The 16,955-nt window shown below is 43.4% G+C and overlaps 1 protein-coding gene across 21 annotated transcripts in view; it reads left to right on the top strand.

Annotated features, from left to right (window-relative positions):
* SPTBN1 (spectrin beta, non-erythrocytic 1) overlaps positions 1 to 16,955 on the top strand; it is a 216,361-nt gene that overhangs the window by 176,595 nt on the left and 22,811 nt on the right. For all 21 annotated transcript variants that reach the window (XM_002757747.6, XM_078349340.1, XM_035272578.3 and 18 more), the window contains 9 exons: positions 68 to 824; positions 1,762 to 1,964; positions 6,879 to 6,969; positions 12,167 to 12,313; positions 13,513 to 13,776; positions 14,421 to 14,645; positions 15,118 to 15,207; positions 15,384 to 15,665; positions 16,322 to 16,452. In XM_002757747.6, coding sequence (XP_002757793.1) covers positions 68 to 824; positions 1,762 to 1,964; positions 6,879 to 6,969; positions 12,167 to 12,313; positions 13,513 to 13,776; positions 14,421 to 14,645; positions 15,118 to 15,207; positions 15,384 to 15,665; positions 16,322 to 16,452 — 2,190 coding nt within the window. The remainder of the gene's footprint in view (positions 1 to 67; positions 825 to 1,761; positions 1,965 to 6,878; positions 6,970 to 12,166; positions 12,314 to 13,512; positions 13,777 to 14,420; positions 14,646 to 15,117; positions 15,208 to 15,383; positions 15,666 to 16,321; positions 16,453 to 16,955) is intronic.

Here is a 16,955-nt window from a genome sequence, read left to right as displayed (position 1 = left end):
CATTTTGCAGTTCAGCCATGGTCGGTCTTCCCTTTTTCACACTTGTTCTCTGCCCCTGCACTCACAGGTGGAGCCAGTTCAGAGAACTGGTTGACAGGAAGAAGGATGCCCTCCTGTCTGCCCTGAGCATCCAGAACTACCACCTCGAGTGCAACGAAACTAAATCCTGGATTCGGGAAAAGACCAAGGTCATCGAGTCCACCCAGGACCTGGGCAATGACCTGGCCGGAGTCATGGCCCTGCAGCGCAAGCTGACCGGCATGGAGAGGGACTTGGTGGCCATTGAGGCAAAGCTAAGTGACCTGCAGAAGGAGGCGGAGAAGCTGGAGTCCGAGCACCCCGACCAGGCCCAGGCCATCCTGTCTCGGCTGGCCGAGATCAGCGACGTGTGGGAGGAGATGAAGACCACCCTGAAAAACCGAGAGGCCTCCCTGGGAGAGGCCAGCAAGCTGCAGCAGTTCCTGCGGGACTTGGACGACTTCCAATCCTGGCTCTCCAGGACCCAGACAGCAATCGCCTCAGAAGACATGCCCAACACACTGACTGAGGCTGAGAAGCTGCTTACACAGCACGAGAACATCAAGAACGAGATTGACAACTATGAGGAGGACTATCAGAAGATGAGGGACATGGGCGAGATGGTCACCCAGGGGCAGACTGACGCCCAGTACATGTTTCTACGGCAGCGGCTGCAGGCCCTGGACACTGGATGGAATGAGCTCCACAAGATGTGGGAGAACAGACAAAATCTCCTCTCCCAGTCACACGCCTACCAGCAGTTCCTCAGAGACACGAAGCAAGCGGAAGCCTTTCTTAACAACCAGGTAAGGTTTCTTACTGACTGTGTTTTCTTTCCATGAAGGCAGCCCTGGCTGCCTTTTGAAATGTTTTGACTGGGACAGCTGGTTTAAACCACACCTGAACGGAATTATATGGATAATTTAGAGACTTTTTTCCTCTATACTTTTAAGGCATTGAAATCCATCACACTGTAAGGGACAGGAACTGAAGATTGCCATGGGAGCTGCCTTGCCTTACAAAGTACCATTCCATTTCAGCTGCCATTGAGGATCCCTTATGTGTTCATAGCATGTCCTCATAATTGAGGTATTGATCCAATTTAAAAGGTACAGTGAGGGCCAGCCATCATGCCTCACTCCTGTAATCCCAGCTCTTAGGGAGGCTGGGGCAGGAGAATCACTTGAGCCCAGGAGGTCAAGGCTGAAGTGAGCTGTGATCATGCACTGCGCTCCAACCTGGGTGGTAGGGTAAGGCCCCTGTCTCTTTTAAAAAAAAAAAAAAAGAAAGAAAAGTACAATGAGGATTTCTTTTTTCTTGAGACCGATCTATCTTGCTCTAGAAGGGTCAGGGACTTTACCCGAGTACACAAGGCAGAGATTAGAGAAATAGAAACAGCTGAGGATAGTCACCAACTTCAGGGCTGTTACTCTTTTAAAGAGGGTCCATTGCTGTTGCCTTGACAGGCACGTGAGAGGACCCTTGAGGCCAATACACAAAGTTTTGATTCCTTTCCTCACTCACTTTAGGAAAAAAAAAATTTAGAGCATTTAAACCCTGAGGGAAATGCAGTCACTTAGTATCCCACTGGTTTTTTTTCTCTCCTAACTTTTAATTTGATGTGATTTAATTATGTAACTATAATGAAGAAAGTGTTGTGAAGTATGTTGCATGGAAATGTAGAACACAGGAAAATGAGATCTTTCATTGATCTGCTATAATTTGTTCCTCTTTTTAAATAAGGAGTATGTTCTGGCTCACACTGAAATGCCTACCACCTTGGAAGGAGCTGAAGCAGCAATTAAAAAGCAAGAGGACTTCATGACCACCATGGACGCCAATGAGGAGAAGATCAACGCTGTGGTGGAGACTGGCCGGAGACTGGTGAGCGATGGGAACATCAACTCAGATCGCATCCAGGAGAAGGTGGACTCTATTGACGACAGGTATAGTTTGCTGACATTCTTAAGGGAACCTTGCACCTTGGGGCTCTCAAACTTCTGAATCACTGGTCAGAAGCCCTTGAGAGTGTGGGTATAAATTTCCCAGTGGGCAGAGTGTGGGCACCCAGCAGAACTTCATCTACCCATACAGAAAAATCAGTGAGCCATGCGTGGCTGCCTGAGAATGTGGTTCTGGTGAGACATGTACAAGTGTCCACAAAAGGAAAGAAAGCCTGAGAAGCCAAGCTAATTCTTAACCAAGGACCTGTGAGAGCTGTAATGCTGCATCGCTATCAGGTGTAAGCCATGCCCTTTGAGGGTTGACACGCACATGTGTCACATGATAGGACTCCTGGTGCCAGGTATTCCCAGCCAAGCCCACATTCCCCTACATCCATGAGAAAGAAGCCTGTCAGGAGAGTGGGAAGGGAGGGTGAGACTTGCTTGTTCTGAGTACCTGGCATAGCCACAAAGGAACATTACCTGGACTTTTTTTAGAAAATTGGCTTGGATGATGCTGTAATAGGATCTTTTTCATAATGACAGGTAAATAAGAGAAAAGGTTATTTTCCTCTTCTGCCAGGGCATCTCCAGGATTGGATACACTTTCTTCATTTCTTGTTTAAAAGTGTGTGTGTGTGTGTGTGTGTGTGTGTGTGTGTGTCCAAAAGATTTCCTCCCTGACTGGAAGCCAGTGGACTCAATTTGACCCTAACTTTTTGACTCACCCCTTACTCTTTCCTTGCCCCAGTTACTTAAGTTGGTGGTTGGGGCACATCAGGGGTTGGATACACTAGTTAGCCTGGGCCAGCAGCCACTGGATCAGTCACTAGCCTCTTGTTCTGGTTTGGGTTGAATGTAAGGGCTTGCGGTGAGATTGTCATCAAAAAACAAGCTCTTTCTCTATGACCGTCTTCTGGCCTTCAAGTGTGTTAGAAAGGAAAAATACTTCTTTGCTTACCACATCCGAGAGGATTTCCTGGGTCAGGTTGACTTCAAAGAAGATGTTGGATGGAGAGGAGACTACTCTGTTTCCAGTAAAGATGGCTCAATCTTTATTGAGCGTAGCACTTCCAATCTTTTTTTCTGAGCTAATTACCTGCCTGAACTGTACGTTCTTAAGGGTGGTATTATGGAATAGGGCAAAATTATATTAATTACAATTTTGTATCTGTTGCTTTTAAAACAGCTGCAAAAGACAAAAATAAATCCACCACACCCTCCTTAAATGAGTGTGAGAAACAGCGATTGGGCAAGGCATTTTTAACCTAGAGAAAAAGAATTTCCTTTTTTTGTAATATTACCTCTTGAGTATTTTGTAAATAAGATATCCTATATACTTCCATGTTAGAGTCACATAGCTGGTTTCCTGCAGGCAGGTTTGGCCATTAGGGATGTGTACATTCAGGCAGATGTACAGCTGCCTTGCTGCTTCCTCGCTTTCTTTTTATGTCCCCAGTGCTGCAACTGTACAAAGTTGTTGGAAGCAGATGATGCTGGCAAGACTCCTGGATATGAGAAGATGTTGCAGCAGCAGTAGCAGCAGCCCTCAGTTGTGGCTTAACCTTCCCATTGCCCTTGACCAAGAGCCCAGGCTCCTGGTGTTCCAGAGCTTCCTTAGGATTCCTCAGTTTTAAAAAAGAAATGTAAAGATGACCCTGTACTATCAATAAGCATAAGCAAGAGGGAAGGAGGGAGCTTTCCAATGACCTGCCATCAAGAGAACTACATTTTTTTTTTTCTCCTCTGGTGTTAACTGAATTCTGATTTTACTTTAATATCCCCAGAGGCCCACAGAACTGAAACTGACCCTAGAGGATACTTGTCTGTTATGAAAACGCACACATCTGTGAGTTCCAGGTGTTGTAGGAGCACAAGCTAAGTAAACATCTAAACCTTCAGATCTAATCCCTGTGCATCAAAACATCCTGATGCTGTGGTGAAGCGAGTCTCCTAGAATGTAAAATCATTATAATGTGCTTACGTTCAGGAAGTCTCCTGAGTTGTTGAAATGAAAAAGTTCCAGAACAAAGACACTGACTCTAACAGATGTGGGTGGGGTGTGAGTGGCCTTCAAAGTGCCTGTGAAGGGGTTAGAGACTGTCCTTAGCCTACACCAGGGGGTGTGAACAGGAAGGGAGCTCCTGGCCAAAAGGGAAATTCCAACCACAGCACAGTTTATGGGGAGCAAGGAACAGTATCCAGCTTCATAAAGCAAGACCCTGTCTCATATCAGAAAACAGGCTTAAAAATTACCCAGCTGTTTCACTCAGGCACCTGAGGTTCTTGACTGTTCACAGAAACCAGAACACCCACATCTGCTTCATACGATGAGGGATCTTTTTTGAGTCTTATTACAGGGATAAAAAGTGAGAGATGGAGATATATCAGGAGGCCCCAAATTAAAAGCACTATTAGGACCGTGGAAACTACAGCCTAGTTTTAGAAGATCCTTCTCAGGACCTTCCCTGTAATTGAATCCATGATCCAACATGGAGAGAATTTCCTGAGTTTCACTTCCTATGAAAGATGTCTATTGCACTAGTAAACTGTTAAGCTACACTCACTTCTTTTAAGTGTTTTCTGAGTCAGCAATAGTCCCAGCTGCCTGTGTGACTGTTTTACACCACACAAAGGCCATTGTCACACCTGCGCGTAGGTCAGTGTCATTTGGACACGCGACTCGAAATCCTTGCCGCCTCTTTCCCATCTTGATGGTCCCAGTGTAAGAGAAAGGCTGCATGGGCAGGTATCTGCCAGGTGTGTGTGAGAGGCAGTTATATAAGAAATACATTCAGGATTCTGTCTCGGTCATATTTATCCCTTAATGAACCTTTCCAGACAGTGAAGTTGCTTTCATTTCTAATTAATTCTTTGAGAGACAAGGATGTGTGTCCTGTTGTTAATTTCCATTATCTGGGATTCTTCCCTGCTACTGTAGGACTTACATTAGATGCCACGCCAAAAGGAACGGAATCCTTTTTCCCAGGCCTTTGACTAGGGACAGGACTCTGCGTTTGTCCCTAACTCCAACTCATATTACCTCCCTTCTAAAGATTTGCGTCCTTGAACTCCCCTAGAAATAGAACTAGAATTTGAGGGAAGGGAACTTCCTTTTGATGTTCCTAACCCATCCACATTCTCAGATGACAAATTCTTTATAGCCCAAATTCAATAACAAGTCTTTTGTTTTTTAAAATTTAATTTTGGTTTGTCATGATAGATGGCAGTGACATAAAATGTCTATGGCCTTTGTTATTTTTTGTTGTTACAAAAGCAGGAAATGTGTAATGTTTTCAAGGAGAACTACTGCCCTTAATCCCATCTCTAACATACGCCATTTAAATGTTTGCTTTCTAACCCGTGCCTTGGAGTTTTATATTGTTTAATATGTATAAACTCTTTTCATTTAGCATTATAGAATAATTATTTTTCTATGTTTGCATTTTGCCTACATGGTATAAAAATATTAAGATCCCTTTTCCTGATGCTGTGGAACTCGTTTCAACTTAAAAAAATTAAAAAGGCATTATTCGTGTCTAACATGCCTTAATAATATAATAATTTTATATAATACTGTAATTTACATAATATAATTATATATAATGTTATAACAACATGTAAATATGTATAATTTCTACTGTTCTGTAGCCACTGGTATCTGCAGGAACTCTAGAGGCAGAAGGCTTTTTCCTTTGGTTCCCCAGGCAGACGATGGTTGTGACATTGCATTGTCAGCAGCCACTGAGGACCCATGTGGCACATGCATCTCTAAGGTCTTTCTTTCTCCTGGGGAAGTTTCTTCAGACCAGTCAGCAGCACGTGTTCACCAAGCTGCTCTTACTCAGCGTGGTGGGGAATCCAAGGCTATGTGTTCTTCCGCATCCCTGCCTCTGGGGTTAGCGGATGAAGGAGAGACCTTGTGCAGGCACATGCAGTGAGAAATTGCTTTAAGAATTAGAGTGAAAACTGAGCTCTCCTCAGTTGCACTCTGCCTTTATCCATCTTAATACCCTGTATATAGACTGGCTTTCTTGCTTAGGTGACTCAGGAATGTAAAGCTCGTGTATGTGTGGCATACATGTCTGGAACCTCAGTGGGTCCTCCCCTATTGGAAATAAAGCTCTCCCTGTTGCAGTAGAGCCACTGGAAGGCAGTCCTTTGCTAGGCGTTCACGCTGGTTTTCCTCAGTTTCCAGTCTCTAAGCCACTGGGTGCGTGAAGAAAGTTTGCCAAAGAGTGCTGGCATCTTCACAGCAGGTGGGGAGTGAGCACCTTTACCTGAGCATTTACCAAATTCAGCAGCTCTTTCCAATTCTTACAAGTTATTTATTTAAGGTTTTGTGTTTTAACTTCTTTGAGCTTTAATTACCCTTACCATTGATTAGATAATGGGATTCAGTTAGTATATAGTCTTATAGGTCTAAAAATTTTCATTCCTTTTTGTTGTTATTATTTGGAGAGTTTTTTTCAAGATGAGAAGCTGTTTATCAGGAAACATTTGTTTAAACCCATTTGTATGATTATATATTTTCTCAGCATTGTATGTGTCACCCAGTTATGAGCTTCTTGAAAATGTTTCAAATTCTCCCCCGGTTCCTAAAATAAGGACTTGTATATAGCGTGTGCTCATATTTTTTTCCAAGCACCAGATTAGGAAGCACTAAATTTGTATAGATCAGTTTGACACTATGTTTGGCCTGTTGTGTAGCTTGGGCAGGTGTTTGGGTCTCTGTGGCTTACTCCTTTGGAGGATGCTAAAATATCTTCTTTATCTTGTCTCCTTCACATTATTGAGAACTGCAAGCAAACTCTTTTTTGCACAGATAGAAACTCAGGAAAGAAATTGATTTGTATTCTGTATTTCAAGATTCTCTACTTTCTTTTTTAAAAATTATTTTTGTTACCATCTTAATAGACATAGGAAGAATCGTGAGACAGCCAGTGAACTTTTGATGAGGTTGAAGGACAACAGGGATCTACAGAAATTCCTGCAAGATTGTCAAGAGGTATGTTGCTCTTTAATCCCTCCGTTCCTGGGTTTCAGTAATAACAGTTGCCAACCAGCATTTAGCCCAATAGCCTTTGGAATTATAAAATTAATGAAACCAGAAATCCATAGCAACCATTTGACTTGCAGGCAGGGATATGTGGCACTTCATCAGATCTCCAGCCTACAAGCTACAGCTTAATTAGGTTATTATAATCTAGAATATTATATTAATAGTATAGTACTGCACTGTTCATTATACTAGATACCAACCACAATGTCTTTATGGTTGGGTTGGCTATTTCATTTTAAATTAACTGTAATTAAATAAAACTAAGAGCATAGTTCTTCCATCACTCTAGCTGTATCTTAAGTTCTCAGTAGCTAGCTGTGACTAGTGGCTACCATGTTGGACAACACAGATGTAGAACATTTCCATCATCAAAGGAAGTTCTTTTTTGGATATGATGTCCTAGAATATTGTGCAATGTAAAAGCATTTAGTGTCATGTTTTCACTCTGTAAAGCAATGTACATTTCAATAACATGGAAGGAAAGAACTAAAGGGAACCTGAAACTGGCTACCAAGTAAGAAGCAGAGATTTTAAAAATACAAATTAGTTTCTTATTTGCTTAAGACCTTCATCTCTCCATCTTTCAGGCTCTTACCATGTGTATCTGACATGCACATTAGTAATGTTGATTCTAAGCACCAGGTTTTAACATGTGGTATTAATCTGATGATCATTGTACTATTTCATGCTCTTCTGATACATGCACAAACTTTGAAAACTAAAGTTGGCCAGAAAAAAGTAGTTTCTCTGCAAGCTAGTTGGAGAAAAGCATCTAGCTGATTTCACGAGCACACCATATTTCTCTGTCTACTGGAGAACAACAGTGAGACTCAGCCCTCTCTGGTTTATTAAAATAAAAATCCTCAGAGGTAAAAATGGGCTGAGGAATATCCACACAAAGCTGCAGGAACCTTGAAGGGGCTAAGAGTGTGGGGGTAGAATCAGGCCATATGCTAAGAATACGAGTCATCGTGGACACCCTGCATGCAAACATGTGACTGTACATTAAAAGAAATATAGCTTCAATGACAGCTGTGTTAGATCACCTATGACAGAAGCAATCCTTTGCATCCGTTAAACTGCTGTCTTACTGTGCATTTTGCAATATGCTCTTGCAGCAAAACCTTAAGAAGGAAAGCCCCTAAACTATGAAGCTTAGGGTCTGTCAGCTTTAAGCACCACATTGACAAATCTAGGTCTCTGGGGGATTTGCCCGGAGCCAGACAGGCTGAAGACAAGAGTCCCTCTTCTAAGTGACACGCAAGCATTAGTAACCCATTTAAATAGGATACTCACTTACAGAAGCATTCATGTCCCAAGACAGGGCATAGAAGACAGTAATAGGATCTAAAGTTAGCTATGTGGAGTCGCCTAGTGTGCTGCAGTGAATACCAATTGCCATTTTTCACTGGAGGTAGTAAAAGGGATAAAGAAGTGTTTGCAGCCAGGGCTGTGCCTTCCACAGATTGGTAGTCCCTGTTGCACCTTGACAGTTCCCTTGAGGAACCATTGATGACTCTCTTTAACCTCAGCCCATATTCCTGGGGATGAGGGGATCAATAGGATCCCACATTCCTGCTTTTAAAGGGCAAGTTAATAAGATTAAATTCATTCACCTAACCATGGTAAAGCTCAGGTTAAATCTAAGGAAAAACAAGGCCAGGGAGCAAGCAGATGAGTGGCCGGGGGAAACCTTGAGAGAAACCCATTTGTATTTGAAATTTTCAGTCTCTTATTTTCCGCTGACATATGTAAATTACATAAGGAGACATGTATGGAAAAAATAAGTAGATAAAGTTATAGTTCTTCCCAATAGAATCACAGGTGGTCAGTCTTACTAGGTCTTTAGATCTTTGTTTCCACTTGCTCTAAATTAGCATCCCTGCTTATGAGAAGTTCACTGCTCCACACATACCTTGGCCGAGTTCCAGTAACTGTGAGGCATGCCCAGGTGCTCTGTCTTCTGTGACTTCTCCTCAAAGTATATGGGAAATTTTGGGCGGGGCTTTTTATGTCCAGAATATGATTAGCAAGTCTCCATGTAACTTCTGTGCCAAGTCATCCTGGTTATCCTATCTTCCCTTGTTCTGCCTGCCTCTCCGTGAGCCACATTAGAAGTTAGTACAGCACAGCCATAGTGTCTGTGGGAGGTGTTGGCTGTCCCACACCAGTATGCATAGTCTCTGCATGGTTGGTAGAATTTAGGTCAAGCTTGGGGGCTCTAAAACCCCTGGTATAGTACTGTAATCAAAAGGGTGATAAGTTGTTGGCTATAAACTTTTCCATCATTCAGCCTTATTAAAATACACCCCTTTAAAGCCAGAATCTTTTGAGAGTGGCATTTGTGTGTGGACCAGCCCTACATTTGATAATCTACCTGTCATTCCAGTAGAATTTACAGAGCACTCAGAGGTCAAATTTAATATTCTTACAGGATATTGGCATTGTTCAAGGTGTGGAGAATCCGGGGGTTTGTTTCTTTTTTTGGCTTCCTTTCTTATTGGGTGCCTTGGCTAGAGAAGGTGTGGATTGTGAGATTTGCCCCTGTTGCCACCCCACCACCTAGATGAGGACAACTATTGTACCAGCAATACAGTATGTTGGTACATACAGTATGCTGAAATGAGCAGAGACCCTCCTATTCTCAGTTGTAGTGGGAAGACAGAGAGCATCATCATCTTTGTAGTGTTTGTTGTTGTTGTTTTGAGGCAGTCTTGCTCTGTTGCCCAGACTGCAGTGCAGTGGTGGGATCTTGGCTCACTACAGCCTCCACCTCCTGGATTCAAGTGAGTCTCCTACCTCAGTCTTCCAAGCTGGGATCCCAGGTGTGTGCCACCACACCCAGCTAGTTTTTGTATTTTTAGTAGAGATGAGGTTTCACCCTTTTGGCTAGGCTGGTCTCGAACTCCTGGCCTCAAGTGATCCACCCACACTTCTGCCTCCCAAAGTGCTGGGATTACAGGTGTGAGCCACTGTGCCAAGCCTGTAGTATTATTTTAATATGATGTTATGAAAAATGAATGAATTATTTTAAAAGTATTGCTTTTTTATTGTCTTTTCTCACACTACACCACCTGTTTTCTGGAACTGATTTTTATTTTTCCAGGAAGACAGTATATCTACATGTGTCTGGTACAGGGATGTGAATTAGTCCTTTGCTGTTAGCTTAATTCAATGATCAAAGCATTTTTTTCTTTATCTTCTTCCAATCTACACAGTGTTCTTTTCTGCATAGAATGAGCAAATTTTTAAATGAGCTTTGTAAATGCCCACAAATAATAACTGTAGCTCTGGCTCCAGAATGCTGATGAACTAGCAAGTTCCATAGATCCATTTCATTGTGCTGTATTGCATGTTGCTTTATCTGTAGGATGATGTGTTCAGCAAAGAGCAGATTTGTTGATAAGCCTCTGATTTTTATGTAGCACTGTCTCTCTCTTTTTAAAATCCCTCTTGGGTAGGTGGTTATGAATAGTGAAAATATGTGAATGTCCTTGGCACTTTGAATCAGTAAATGCCTTCTATTTTATGTGTATGTGCAGAATACAGGGAAAAATTTTGTCATTCAGTTTCCCTTTAACTTTTTTTCTCCTAAGATTGGCCATAGTCTTTCAGATTTTAGCTGCTTAGATAACTGGAACCTAGATAATTCTAACTGGAACACAGATAATTCTTTCAAAGTAGGAAGTGAAGTGGCAGTGTCTTTATTGTGTAATAGATTCATGATCTTTGATGACAGAGGGCTTTATGAGATTTGCTATTTTTTTCCTCAACGAGTGACAAAAATCTCACTACCTTTTGCTTTTAACACCCTCCCCCCCCGACCCCCACCCCATTCCCTGCATGGTGAATAGCTCGAGAAAGGTAAGGATGGTACCCTAGAGTTCACCCACTTTCAGAGCCAGGGGGCTCCTGTGACCCACATCACTCTCCTTGGCATCATTTCGGAAAAACATCTATGGGGAAGCCTCTTCAGGCAGCAGCCCAGAGCCAGAGTGGAAGGCCTTGGAGATGTTAATTCTTTAAGGACTTCCACTGGTTTTATGTGCCGCTTCTAGATCTTTGTTGAGAGAACTATGAAGGATTTAAGGTGCAAATTTGTTGTGACAGTAACTGTTGTAAAAGTGGGCTTCTTACGGTCACTCAGGAGAAGGGGTGTAGTTCCTGTAGTGGTTGATTCTGATTCCAGGCTAGCTCTGCGTTCTTTTATGTATCTTTAGCCTAGGCAAACAAAAAGCTCTTCCTAGGTTAGCATAGCAAATGGGGTGGGAATCAGGACTCTGGCATGGCCCTTACAGGCAGGCAGTAATGAGCAAGGGCCAATTCAGGAAGGAAGCCAGCAAAAGTGGGTCTGGGCCTGGCGTTTGGCTGACCCCATTAAGCGAGCTCCCTTTCAGGTCTGTCAGTGGCCAGCAGCCTTTGTGTGACTCTCCACACAGTTCAGATCCAAGCATACATGTTGGATCTCAAAATCAAGTCTTGTGAAGTGGTCTCGGTATGAATGAGAGATTCTTTAGAGAACTAGAGGCTGTGGAAGAAAGAGGTGAAGGTGCCTCAAACTTGAAAGAAACATTGAAAGGGCATCATTGTCACCCTAGCCCTACAGAGAGCAAGTTGTTTATGCCTTTTGGCCTTCTTATAGATGCACCCGCAAAAAGGGGAAAGTAATATATGAGTAGGGTTTTGTTGTTGTTGTTTTTTGTTTTAAATAAAAAGAACTAAAAGAGTAAGAAGGATTGCCAAATGGAGTAAAAGTCAGTCATGATTAACATAGTGTAGCTGACACAGGTATTTTGGAAGAGGAAAAGGGTCATGTCTTGGACTGGTTAGGGCAGAATTTTAAACACAAGCCTTTGTGGGGCAAGCCAGTTGTGAGTGCCAAATAGTTTGAAAGCTAGCTCATAGAGCATTTGTACTTCTGGAATGAATGTTAGATATAATTTGGAGCAGAGCTCAGGTACAAGCTCCGTCTAATGGACACCTCTCATGACAGGTCAGAGTTGTGAAGTTAAATATTTGGTTGTCTCTTGCCATGGAAACATGTATAGTATGCATTATATGACATAAACATAACCCTTACCAGGCAGAAGAAAGGCTGATGTCTAGGGTCACAAATCTCTGAATCCGTCTGATCTTTCCCTAGCTATCGCTCTGGATCAATGAGAAGATGCTTACAGCCCAGGACATGTCTTACGATGAAGCCAGAAATCTGCACAGTAAATGGTTGAAACATCAAGCATTTATGGCAGAACTTGCATCCAACAAAGAATGGCTTGACAAAATCCAGAAGGTGAGTTAAAGTATTTGATGTGGCCATGGTGAGAAAACAAACAGAGTAGTAATGAACTCCTTTTTATTTAGCACATTTTCCAGCACCTCTGAGTCTTTCCTGTGCATTTATGTAAGTTACACAGCCAGTAGTAGCTCCCTTCACACTTACAGGTTCCTGACTTCAACCCTTCAAAAGGTAAAAAAGCTTAAACCAAACCAGATGGTACAAAACACTTGGTTTATTTTAGAACAAATACTAGGCATTTAGTTTCTGTTGTGCTTCTCATCTGCTGCTGCTGACGGATTGTGAGCTCTTATGCAGGGATTCCACTGTCATGATCCTATTACTTGTGTTGCTCTGTGACAGATTTATCAGATACAGTTGAACATAATTTTAAATATATACATTTTTTTAAAATTTCTCTATTTTTCCTGTGACACTACTGTATACTAGGCACTAGAATTACTATAATGTGTTATTCTGGCACAGAGAGATTCTGTGCAGCATAACTGAAGATGAATGTGGAGTTCACTGTCCCTCCCTTCTCTCCTTTTAGACTTTTATATTGTTTCAGATTCTTCATGATTAAAATAATGTTTTGACAGGGCACAGTGGCTCACGCCTCTAATCCCAGCACTTTGGGAGGCCAAGGTTGGTGGATCACTTGAGGCCAGGAGTTTGAGTCCAGCCTGGCCAATGTGGTGAAACCCCACCTCTATGAAAAATATAAAAATTAACCAGGCCTGGTGGTGTGCACCTTTAATCCCAGCTATTGGGGAAGCTCAGGCACGAGCCAAGGAGGCTGAGGCACAAGCCCAGGAGGTAGAGGTTGCAGTGAGCTGAGATTGTACCACTGTACTTCAGCCTGGGTGACAGAATCGGACCCTGTCTCAAAATAATAATGATAATATTTTTTATATCATCTTTGGTCATGGAGTGGAGGGGATGAAGTCAGGTTATTAGCATTCAACATTCCATTGCCCCAGTTGAAACTATTTTAGCATGTAGCACTTATTGCTTCATTCGCATGAAACCCATGTAATGTACCCAGCCCATGCCATTGTTGATTTTATTGAGCAGTAACTTCATGTGGAAAGACTATGTGTGTTGAATTAATGGGTATATCACAGATCAAATGTCCTAAGTTTGTTTTTCACAGTGACATTTTTTGTGCAGCAAACTATTTATTTACAACCATGCTGGTTTGTGTTTTCCAGGAAGGAATGCAGCTCATTTCAGAAAAGCCTGAGACAGAAGCTGTGGTGAAGGAGAAACTCACTGGTTTACATAAAATGTGGGAAGTCCTTGAATCCACTACCCAGACCAAGGCTCAGCGGCTCTTTGATGCAAACAAGGCTGAACTTTTCACCCAGAGCTGTGCAGATCTAGACAAATGGCTGCACGGCCTGGAGAGTCAGATTCAATCTGATGACTACGGCAAAGACCTGACCAGCGTCAATATCCTGCTGAAAAAGCAACAGGCAAGTGGACAAGCCATCATGGACTTGGGTGTGTTTCTATTTTACAGCCACAGTCCTTAAAGTTTTTACTCACCCACTGCATTCTCAGGAGTCCACCCTCCATGGGAAGGCATTTTTAACCCAGAAAAGTACTTGCTCTAAGAGCATCATAGGACATTTCCAGAATAGAAAGACATGGTTCCAGACTAGAAAGACACAATATTGGTAGTACTGGGTGTCGGCTGTCTGTGCATGGAATTGATAGTTTTCTTAGTTCATGGGTATTATCACCATTTAACAGTTGAATAAATAATTATCTCATACAATTCTGCATTTTACTTGGAAAGAAATTTTCACATACTTTGCTGTTTAACGTCTTGATTTGTGACAGTTATCTGAGTTGTTCAAGGCACTTTATAGATAATAAAAGTAGCCATTTATTTTACATCACAGTAGAGGACTTTAAGGGCAAATGAATTTACCTCAAATTTTTCTGGAAAACAGTTCCATTGATATTGAAAAAGCAAATCAGTGGCAAAATCTTCCGGTGGCCCATGTGGCTGTCTTTGCAGTGTGGCCAAGTCCCAGGCCCAGCAGTTCTGCTTAGAGCCAGTCACTGCAAAAGATAGTCTCTGCTGAGCACTGAGGCTGTTCTCTGCCCTCAGATGCTGGAGAATCAGATGGAAGTGCGGAAGAAGGAGATCGAAGAGCTCCAAAGCCAAGCCCAGGCCCTGAGTCAGGAAGGGAAGAGCACCGACGAGGTGGACAGCAAGCGCCTCACTGTGCAGACCAAGTTCATGGAGTTGCTGGAACCCTTGAACGAGAGGAAGCATAACCTGCTGGCTTCCAAAGAGATCCACCAGTTCAACAGGGATGTGGAGGACGAGATCGTGAGTTGACCCCCACTGCACACGTGGCTTTCCCACAAGCCCCCTTGCCTGCCCTGAAGCCCATGTTCTCACTTCTTGATCAACTTCACCTTGGGCCATGTTGGCAAGCTGAGGTGTCAAAGTCCACGCTTTGTATGGTCTAAAGTTTCTTTCCTTTTTCACTCTACATACAACTCCATTGTTCCTCTCACATTATCTAGAGATACTCTAGAATGTTAATGACCCTAGAACAGGCTTTTTAAAAGTAGTGAGGACTGAGAGTGAGTTTGACCTGGAGGATGAGGTAAGTTGGAAAGAGTCGCCCTAGCCCTGTATTGGAGAACAAGGGCCTGCTTCCCCAGAAAGCCCTCCCAAAGGGGCTGGGCCCTCTCTGAAGCTCGCCCTCGCTGCCCCTCACTGCCCCTCATTGCTCTTGTTTGTGTCATGTATTTGTTCCTCTGAGTGGATCTGACTTATTTACAATTCTTCCCAGTTGTGGGTTGGAGAGAGGATGCCTTTGGCAACTTCCACGGATCATGGCCACAACCTCCAGACTGTGCAGCTGTTAATAAAGAAAAACCAGGTAAGCCTTTCTGCTTGGGCTAGCTCTGTCTGATAAATAATTGCTCTAAATTATGAGACCGAGAATGGCAGAGAGCTTTGAAGCCTTGCGATTTCTTTTTGGCCCTAACAGCTTGACATAAGCACCAGCCGGTTGCAGTTTAGCAAGCCTTTGTGTGTGTTTTCTGCTCCCTCCAGACCCTCCAGAAAGAAATCCAGGGGCACCAGCCTCGCATTGACGACATCTTTGAGAGGAGCCAAAACATCGTCACAGACAGCAGCAGCCTCAACGCTGAGGCCATCAGACAGAGGCTTGCCGATCTGAAGCAGCTGTGGGGTCTCCTCATTGAGGAGACGGAGAAACGCCACCGGCGGCTGGAGGAGGCACACAGGGCCCAGCAGTACTACTTTGATGCTGCCGAGGCCGAAGCCTGGATGAGTGAGCAGGAGCTGTACATGATGTCAGAGGAAAAGGCCAAGGTGAGAGGAAACGGGAAGCAGTCCTGCCCCAGGAGCGCCTCAGATTCAGACCCCGAGCTTGCTTTCTGTCGGCAGCTGTCTCTGTAGAAACTTTCCTTGCAGCCTTTTAAGTGTTAAGGGGACACCAGGTGCATGAAGGTGTCTGAAATATCAGCTGCTGGTTTCCCCTTGATGCGGCATTTTCTTATCTGAATCCTAGTGTGCCATTAAGACCAGGTTCGTCCTGTCATATTTGAAATATGCCAGAGTCCTTCCTATCTATTTATAGGTTCCCTAAACTTTATAAAATTCAAGTTGGCTTAGAGACAATTTGAAAGTATTTCAAGGTTCCAGGAATGCTGCCATTTGCATACCTGATGGACCATGAGGAACTCCAGCGAGCCAGGCACATTTGGTCTGCCTGAGCTTTTCTCTGAGAGTGGTCTTACTCATTCTGCATCCTCCTCATATTTATCTTCTGCACAGGGCTTCTGTGGTCCAGTCCATGTGGGAGCTCTTGGAACACTTCTGTGTTCCACTGTCCATACTGCACCTCTGGAGTTTTTCGTTCTACTGATCCTTCCTCCTACCCTACTAAGCAGCTAGTCTGTCACTCCTTGAGGTGGTGTAGGGCCAGAGGGGATGGCTATGGTTGTGACATTCTCCTGTCTTTGCAGGATGAGCAGAGCGCTGTCTCCATGTTGAAGAAGCACCAGATCTTAGAACAAGCTGTGGAGGACTATGCAGAGACTGTGCATCAGCTCTCCAAGACCAGCCGGGCCCTGGTGGCTGACAGCCATCCTGAAAGGTGAGTGCTGTTCATGAAAGTGAGACCTGGCTCTCAGTTCTTCTCAGCAAGGGTCCCTTGCTAACCCACACTGAAAGAAAATGTGGCAGCATTCATCATGAATTGCTGGTAAGGCAAATCATTGAGAAGCATTTTTAAAACAGACCCAGTAGGCCTATCATGATTAGGATGGGTGAACTGTTATATTAAGAAATTGCTCTTGTGGGTTAAGTATCTCCTTTTGGCCAAGGCTCTACTGAAAGAGTGTTGGTGTCATGAGTCAAAACTACAGGTTGCCTAGGCTGGGCAGTCAACCTATAGTGGTTACACTTGTAATCTCAGCACTTCAGCATGCCAAGGAGGGAGTATTGCTTGAGGCCAGGGACCAAAGACCAGTCTTGGCAACATGGCAAAACCTCATCTCTTCAAAAAATACAAAAACCAGCTGGGTGTGGTAGGACATGTTTGTAGTTCCCAGCTACTCAAGAGGCTGAGTTGGGGAGGATGGTTTGAGTCCAGGAGTT

The sequence above is a fragment of the Callithrix jacchus genome, chromosome 14 (assembly GCF_049354715.1).
Source record: "Callithrix jacchus isolate 240 chromosome 14, calJac240_pri, whole genome shotgun sequence".
In the NCBI taxonomy this organism is placed as follows: domain Eukaryota; kingdom Metazoa; phylum Chordata; class Mammalia; order Primates; family Cebidae; genus Callithrix; species Callithrix jacchus.
This window is presented reverse-complemented; position numbering and strand designations above follow the sequence as displayed.